Genomic DNA, 8,710 nt, shown 5'->3' with positions numbered 1-8,710 from the left:
AAGGGAGGCAAGCGCCAACGGGGCCGGGCTCGGCCCGCTGGCCCTCGGACACGCGGGAGGGGACGGCCCGCTGGGGGCTGTGAGACTTCCCAGCTTAGGTTCTTGGAGGGTTTTTAAAATTATATATATATATGATATATAAAATACGTGCAGGGCAGCATACACTTTATATATGGATATATATGACAACTAGAACGACCCACCTCCCTGCACGTGTGTGAAAAACTAATATATGGAGCCTCAGCTGATGGTCCCTTTCAGTAAAAGCCCTTGTCATTGGCAGGCTGTGACTCCCCTAAAACCGAGCACAGCTCAGGAACGCGGGTGTGGAAGTGCCCGGCCCCCCTGCAGCCGGTGGCACTGGGACAGCTGGACGTGTCACCTCCTCCACCGTCAGCTCCGTGCTCTCCGGGAGAGCTAAAGCAAAAGGACTGAGCGGGAGGGAGCCGACGCTTCCCGCTCCCGGCTTCTCCCTTCGCCCTCTGGATCCGGCCCCTGGCACGAGGGAGCTCCTGGACTTGCTCTCGTTTCTCTTTTTACGTCCTGACCGGCAGCTCTCTCCCGTGTGTGAGCTGAGCGAAGAGGGGAGAAGAGACTGTCTCTGTTGTCCGGGTTCTGTGTATGGAAAGGGAACAAAAAGCAGCAGAGAAACGGTGGGTGCCTGGCGGGCTCCGCCGGGGCCTCTGCCCGTGCCCGCCCTGCCGCTGTCTCGATAGCCTTACGATTCACAGTTGCCTCTTTGCTATACGCACATGTGCACAAGTGTATTAAACAGTTAATCCAAAGCGCTCGTTCCTCAGTGTTTCGCACAAGCGCGTGTCATCAGCTGTGCAAGGGCTGGCTGAGTCCTTCTCCCTGAATCCTCCTTCCTTGCGGCTGGACCTCCCGGCACCCGCCCCGCGGCACCCACATCCCGGAGGTGCCCGTAGAGCCGGGCGTCCCGGGGGACAAACCCGCTCCGGGTCTCCGCTCGATGCCCGGGGGCTGGCACCAGCACGAGGACTCTGCTCCCGGCGCTCCGGGGCTCCGACCAGCCTCTCCTCTCCCCGGTCGCTTGGTCGGGAAAGCGTCTCCCGAGCGCCCGGCTGTCCCTGTGCCGCCGCCGCCGCGTCCCGGGAGCCTCTCCTGCTGCGGGATGCGCGGGACAGACGCCCAAGCGCGCGGCCTGAGGACCACGTTGCGCTCGGAGGCCGTTTGTGGAGCTGCTGGGGGGCCTCAGTTTAGTTTCTCGAGACTTTTTTCATTTTCCCTCTTCTTTCTGGGAGCCCCCTGCTTGTTTGGAAGCTCTTTGCAAAACCCGACTTTACTTTCAGCATTGTGGGCTCCGCTGTGAAGGACCTGCCTGGCTGGGGGGACCAGCCCACAGGAGCCGCTTCCCTGCGCTCCCCTTTCTCCAGCAGCTTCCCAGCAAATCCCGTTTCAACGAACGTGGGGATCAGCAGTGGAGACGGAGCCGAACGAGCTGCTGTCCCCTGTAGCCTCGCGCGTGCAGCAGGACGTGCTCCCTGGGACGGGGATTTGTCCCAGGAGCTCTGGCCGGGGGAGAACGGGACGTTTCCCAGGGAAAGGTCTCCAAGGGAGGGCTGCAGCCTCCGCCGGACTTTGCTGCCTGCTTTTCAGTAAAATAAAAACCTCTCACACGGCACCGGCCCTTTATTTTTGTTATGGTACCGAGAGCCTCCGTGCGGGGTCTGTTGTGTGAATCCCCGTTCCCAATAGAAATGCCCACGTCGCTGCCCGTGTCCGTGTGGTCTCTCCACTCGGTTCTGCCCGGGATGGGCTGCACGGGGCAGGCGCTGCCGCGTTCGGATGCTCCTTGGAGCTTCTCCCCTGCTCGCGCCTGCCCCAAACAAGGAGCTGATGGGCAGGAAGAGCTGGGGCCGCTGAGGCGGCTTTGGGACAGGGCTCCAGACAGGAACGCAGGGAGCTTTGCCAGCTCTGCAGGATCCCCGCGGCGAAGGGGAAAGGCCCCAACTCCTGTGGGAGCAGAGGCCTCTGTGTGCGGAAACGGCTCCTGCGATGGCACCAATCCCGATGCCAAAACCAGGGATGGGGACACGGGGGTTACATGGAGCTGGGGGAGGCCCCGGGGACGATGTCCGGGTCCGCACGAGGCTCCGAGGCGCAAACAGCCCCGGGCGCTGCGGGACCGGGGCCGGATCCCGCCCCGCGGAGCGGCCGCCGGGAACGGCACGGGGCCAGCCCGGAGGCTGCTCCGAGGCGCAGGAAGTTCCCGTCGCCTTTAAATGCAAATCCCGGCCCGGGCCGCGGCGCTCCCGGTGCAGGTCAGTCCGCGGGGCCCGTCCCGTCCCGTCCCGTCCCGTCCCCGCTGCAGGGCCCGGTTGGGGCTCCCGGCGCCGCGGGCTCTGCCCGGGCCCAGCCCCGGTGCCCGCGGGTCCCGCGGAGCGCGAGCCGGAGCCGGGGGCGCCCGGGCTGCTTTTCCAGCGCCCGGCGGGCCCTGTTCCACGCTGCGGGATGCCCCGGTGCGGCCGCGGGGACGGCCCGGCCTGAGCACCCGGGTTGTGGCCCTGGGGCTGCCACGGAGCCCGCGGGGACCCCCTGCCCCGCGCCTGCCGCCCGTCCCATCCGGACGGAGCCACCGGCGGGGCCGATGCTCCCGCACGGCCCCTTCACGCAGGGTCCCCCCGCCGCCATGGACGAGCGGAGGAAGAAGCGGAGCCCCAGGGCGACGCTGCCCCGGCCGCTGCCGCCCGCCGCCAAGGGCCCCTCGTCGGCGCTGCCCTCGCGGGCCCGGTCAGTGCGGGCGCCGGGCGGGCGGCAGCCCCCGGCCGCGGTGCCGGCGCCGGGTGACACCGCGTGCGTCTCCGTCCCGCGCAGGACGAGCCCGGAGGAGGCGCAGGGGGCCCCGCTGCAGCACAGCTTCCTCACGGACGTCTCGGACGCGTGCGGGGCGCAGGGCGGGCTGCTGAGCCTGCTCAGAGACTTCCACCGCGGCAAGCTGCAGGCGTTCGGTGGGCGCCGCGCGCGGCCAGCGCGCTGATCGCGGTGATCGCGGTGCATCGCGGTCATCACGGTGCATTGCGGCAATCGCGGTGCATCGTGGTCATCATGGTGCATCATGGTGATCGTGCCCATCGCGGTGCATCGCGCCCATCACGGTGATTGTGGCAATCGCGGTGCATCGTGGTCATCATGGTGCATTGCGCTCATCACGGTGCATCGTGCCCATCGCGGTGCATCATGGTGATTGCGGCAGCCGCGGTGCGTCGTAGTCATCATGGTGCATTGTGGTGATCGCGCCCATCACGGTGCATCACGGTGATTGTGGCAATCGCGGTGCATCGCGGTCATCATGGTGCATTGTGGTGATTGCAGCAATCGTGGTGCATCATGGTCATCATGGTGCATCGTGATGATCGCGCCCATTGCGGTGCATCACGGTGATTGTGGCAATCATGGTGCATCGTGGTCATCACGGTGCATCGTGGTGATTGCGCCCGTCGCAGTGCATCGTGCCCATCACGGTGCATCTCAGCGCACCACGACGATCACAGTGCGTCACGGCGCATTGCGGTGATCGCAGCAATCGCAGTGCATCACGGTCCATCGTGGTGCCAGAGCACTGGAACGGGCTGCCCAGAGAGGTTGTGGCATCTCCTCTGGAGATCTTCCAAACCCACTTGGATGCCACCCTGTGCCACGTGCTCTAGGTGACCCTGCGCGTGCAGGGAGGTTGGACTAGATGATCCCTAGAGTCCCTTCCAACCTTAACGCTTCTCGGATCGCGGTGCGTGCCGGCCGTCGCGGTGCTGGCCGTGACGCCGCGGTGCCGCGCAGGGAAGGAGTGCTCCTTCGAGCAGCTGGAGCGCGTGCGCGAGATGCAGGAGCGCCTGGCGCGGCTGCACTTCGGCCTCGACGTCTGCGCCGAGGAGCTCTCCGGGGAGCAGCGGGCGGCCGCGGACCGGAACCTGGAGCAGCTGCTGGGCAACGTGAGCGGCGCCCCGGCCCCCCGCGTGCGACCCCGTGCGCGGGGCCCTGCCCGCAGCTCCGGCCGCTCTCCCGCTTCCTTCCGCAGCTGGAGGAGCTCAGCAGCTCCATGTATCCTCGGCGGGAGGGAGGGAAGGACGGAAGGAGCGGGGGGCCGCGCTGGGCCGCGCTTTGCCTTGACGCCCGGCCCAGACAGCGGCTGCATCTGGCGGAGCAGCCGGAGCCGCCGGACGCCGCCTCGGGCTGAGGCCGGGACAGCTCGTGGCACCCGCGAGGGGAGGGGCCGCTGCTGCCATCTTGGGGGCGGGGCGAGGGGCGATGGGGCGGGGCGATGGGGCAGATGGAGGCGGGGACACGCGGGAGGGGGCGTGGCCTGGGTGTCTCCGGCCACGCCCCCGGCGGTGGGTGACGTCACGCGGGGCCGCCATGGAGCCGGGCGCGGGGCCGGAGGGGCGGTGGGTGCGGGGCCTGGTCCGGCTGCAGGTGCGGGGGGACCGGGGGGTCCCCGGGGCCCGCGCGGGTGGATGGGGCCCACGGGGGGTTGTCAGGGGGACAGGGACATGGCGGGACGGAGGGGACACGGGGACGGAGGGGACACGGGGACGGTGCTGGGGACAGGGGACACTGCTGGGGAGCGGGGGACACAGGGACACTGCCGGGGACGGAGGGGACACGGGACACGGGGACACTGCCGGGGACCGGGGCGCAGCTGGAGCGGGGGACACGAGGGGACGGGGCTGCCATGCGGGTCCGTGCAGCCGGGTGGCGCCTCGCGTGGGGGTGATTGGGGCACTTGGGGGGCACCGCGGGATGGGGTCCCCAGGGGGACAGCGGCGGGGGTGACACGGGGGGTGACACGGCTGGAGGGGGCTCTGGGGCTGCGGGTCGGAGCTGCCTCATTAAAGCTGGAAACGTGGAAGAAGCCGAGAGCGACGTGTTCCTTCCGTGGCCGTTCCTTGTCCATAGGGCACCGTGTTCCTTGTCCATAGGGCACCTCCCCGGGGACCCCGTGGCCACCGGGGGGACGGGGAGGGAGGGCACCCGCTGTCGTCCAGCGGCGCCTCTGCTCTCAGGCCTGCGTGAGGGGCTTCCTGCTGCGGAGGCAGCTCCGGAGCGTGCGGGCCGAGTTCGAGGCCCTGGTGCTGGAGATCGAGGGCAGCCTGGAGCGGCTGCAGTGGCGGGGGCAGCACCTGCTGCGGCCCGTGTTCCTGGACGAGCTTCATGGGTCTGCCGGGGACGAGGACGAGCTCCGTGGGTCTGCTGGGGACAAGGACAAGGTCCGTGGGTCTGATGTGGACAAGGACAAGGTCCGTGGGTCTGATGTGGACAAGGACAAGGTCCGTGGGTCTGATGTGGACATGGACGAGCTTCATGGGTCTGCTGGCGACGTGGACAAGGTCCGTGGATCTGCTGGGGACGAGGTCCGTGGGTCTGCCAGGGATGTGGGCGAGCTCCGTGGCTCTGCCATGGATGTGGACAAGGTCCACGGGTCTGTCATGGACGTGGACGAGGTCTGTGGGTCTGTTGTGGATGTGGACGAGGTCTGTGGGTCTGTTGTGGGTGTGGACGAGCTCCATGGGTCTGTCATGGACAAGGTCCATGGGTCTGCCGGGGACATGGACAAGCTCCATGGGTCTGCTGGGGATGTGGACAAGGTCCGTGGGTCTGCTGGAGATCAGGACAAGCTCCGTGGATCTGACGTGGACGTGGACGAGCTCCATGGGTCTGCCGGAGACATGGACAAGGTCCGTGGGTCTGTTGTGGATGTGGACGAGGTCCGTGGGTCTGTCACGGACAAGGTCCGTGGGTCTGCTGTGGATGTGGACAAGGTCCGTGGGTCTGCCATGGGGTGGCATGGGTCTGCCGTGGGGCGGCTGTCGATTCTCCTGCCCTCGGGTTCCTACCAAACACAAAACAATAGTTACGCAGCAAAGGGCTGTTTTTGTCTCCCCGTTCGCGTCGTTGGGCTCCTGCGGGTGGAGTCAGCCACAAAAGCAGCACCCGAGCGGTGCACCCGGCTGCTGCGGTTCGTGCACGTGCACTAGCTCCCCGGGTCCCACCCAACCGAGCAGCCCGTGCAGGGCTCGAGCGCTGCTCTGCAGCGAGCTCCGCTGCCGGGAGAACCCCTTGAACCGCCAGCGAGGGCTCAAAGCAGCTGCGTGGGTGCCAGGGTTGCTGCTAGCTCCAGGTCCCTGCCTGGGACAAAAGCCCACAGAAGAGCCAACCTTTGAAATGTTTATATTTCTGTCTCTACGCTCAGTTGTTTGCATGTTCTTCTTCTAGAAGCCAGCAGAAGTGAAGTGTGCAGCTACACAAGAGGCTGTATTGAGTGATAAGTCCAACGCAGACAAATTGCAGCAGGAGATTCCTCTCTCAGAGGCTTCTGAAGCAGCAAGAGAGCAGGGTTGTGGCAGCGACGTGAAGCCTCCAGCTGCGCTGCAGAGTGAGGAAGTGGCTTGTGAAGGTGACGAAGCGAGGCCAGGGACAGGGGCTGGCGCCGGTGACCGCGCTGCGAAGGGGAGCAGCGCCCTGGCAGAAGACAAGGAGTGCAGGAGCCGGGAGCCCTCCGTGTGGGACAGCGGCATCCTGGAGCGCGAGGCCCCTGGAGCCGGCCTGGGTAAGGACCGGAGGCGCTTCCCGCTCCGGAGCTCTCCCTGCGTGCTTGGAATTGGCTGGCAGTAAGCGAAGGTGGCCAGGGAGGTCCTTGGAGAGCCAAAACCTCACGGATGTGGTTGTGAGGAAGAAGCAGTAGATGCAGTTTGGGGGCTCTTGCCTGGGTCTTTGGTTGGAATCCCTCTTCTGGGATGTGTGGCATCTGCTCAGCACTGCACGCAGCTCCAGGTAGAGCCAAGGAGTGTCCAGGGATGCTGAATCCGGGAGAATGTTTCCTGGCTCTCTCCGGTCCTGACTGCAGGGGAAAGGCGACTGGCTACCAAGTGTTTGTTCTGCTAATGCTTTATTTGTCCTTTTCTTCGCAGAAATTCCACTTGAGGATTTCAAGGAGCTTCCTCGGACTGTGCCTGGGCTGCTGGCCTATAGAAATCACTTGATCATGGAGCTGCTGTGGTTGGAACAAGCTATTGTGAGCCGTAAAAACGTAAGGGCCTGACCCTGCCTCTTGCAAAATGGTGGTTTGGACCAGTGCCTGTTTGCAGCCTGAGCAGTGCAGTCTGTGGGGAGGTGAATAGGGAAAATTCAGTTACTTGAGACCTAGATCAGCTGGTAGCAACGCTTGTTTGTTTATTTGTTTTTCCTCCTTCTGTGGAAAAGAAGGAACGATGAGGGAAAACAGAGGGCTGGTTACAAGCTTTGCTCCTGGTCTGTTACAGAGACTTTGCTGCTTTGATAAATATCATATCTGTACAATACACTAGTGCATATCTAGGTGCCCAGCAAGCTGCTGTTTGCATTGCTTTAAAGGTGAGGCTCATGTGTGTGTTCTGGTCAGGTGTTAACAACTTTACATGCTGGTCTGCTAAGGCAGGTGCTTTCCTCCTCCTAGGATCTTTCCCTCTTCTGGATCCCTGGGATTTACTCATCAACATTTGATTTTTCTTTCCCTTGCAGTACTTGAGGCTGAAAAAGAAGCTGGGTGCTGCTGACCTGTAGGAGAGCATTCCAGGGGATGCAGGGAATTCGTATGGATGTGGAGAAGCAGCTGAGCTGGAGGACCATGGGCAACGCGGGACCTCATGGGCAGCAGCAGCCTGGGAGAACTCCAGCTCCACAGGTTGAAGTTCTCCAGATGAACGTGGCTAGAAAGCCTTTTTTACTTCTAAATGTGAATATTTGGTCAAAGCAGGCGTTAAACGTCACTGCAAAGGGAGCTTGTGTGACTAAAGGGAGTCCTAGTGAGGCCTCCTCCTACAGGAACTCCATTTCTGGGGGCTGAGCAGGACAACCTAGAGGTAATTGAGGCCGGGAAGATTGTCACTTACAGAAGGGGCTTTTTGAGCAGTTCCAAGCGGGTGCTGGTCGCTTGTTGTTGAACTAAGCTGCCTGGTGGCAGCAGGTGCCTTAAACCTGCAGGAGCAAGTTCTGTGATGAATTAGGGGTGACCCGTTGGTGTCTGAGCTGTGTGTTTGGGCTGACGCTGCAGAGCTGTAGCGTACACAATCCCCAGGTGAGTGTGGTGGGTTTTGGGGAACACCTGATTGAAGCACTGGGTTGGCAGGAGCCTTTCCTGCCTTTCCTGAGCTCCTGGTGGTACAGGAGCGCTGGCCTCCAGGATATGGGCTTGGTTCCTGCCCTGTGCGTGGAAGAGCCGCTCAGGCTGGATCTCTGGTGCCGTCGGGAGCAGGGCAGGACTCGGAGGATCTGGTGTGATGCCTTGAAAGCACTTTATCCATGTGGATGCCTTGCTCGTTTTGCTGTGGCTCAGGACTGTCTGATGGCCCTCGGGGAGGGATTTTCCACACGGGGCTGTGGTTCCTTATGGTGACCCCGAATCTTCTGTGCAAACACTCGGTGCTCCTACTGCCTGGATGTACGTACGGCAGATAAAGCTTTTTGTTCTCGATGATGCTGACTTGTTTGCAAATAAAAAGTTTTCCTGACATTTGAATCTGCTCGTCCCTATTGGTCCTGCCTCCTCTCCTGGACGGAGCCGGCTGAACCCGTAGCCCGTTTAGACCCGGACGGGCGGCAACGCGGGGTGTCCTTCATGGGGTGGGTGTTCGTGCAAGAGGGGCAGGACAGAAACACGCTGCCCTTCTCCCACAGGCAGCAATGTGGGAGGATGCTGCTGTCCTGGATGCGGCGG

General features: G+C 63.4%; 1 protein-coding gene across 1 annotated transcript; it reads left to right on the top strand.

The window, feature by feature from the left end:
• The first annotated feature begins 2,653 nt into the window (after positions 1–2,653).
• On the top strand, positions 2,654–7,654 carry LOC104566260 (IQ domain-containing protein C-like). The gene is made up of 7 exons (XM_088531086.1): positions 2,654–2,821; positions 2,855–2,972; positions 3,799–3,950; positions 5,022–5,177; positions 6,232–6,565; positions 6,927–7,045; positions 7,516–7,654. The coding sequence occupies exons 1-7, from the start codon at positions 2,654–2,656 to the stop codon at positions 7,555–7,557; spliced, it is 1,089 nt and encodes a 362-aa protein (XP_088387212.1). The 3' UTR covers positions 7,558–7,654.
• The last annotated feature ends 1,056 nt before the right edge of the window (positions 7,655–8,710 follow it).

Source organism: Tinamus guttatus, unplaced genomic scaffold, assembly GCF_059628265.1.
Source record: "Tinamus guttatus ecotype Peru unplaced genomic scaffold, ASM5962826v1 Tinamus_guttatus_pri_ptg000397l, whole genome shotgun sequence".
Lineage (NCBI taxonomy): Eukaryota > Metazoa > Chordata > Aves > Tinamiformes > Tinamidae > Tinamus > Tinamus guttatus.
Note: the sequence above shows the minus strand (reverse complement) of the source record. Positions and strands in the feature narration are given on the sequence as shown.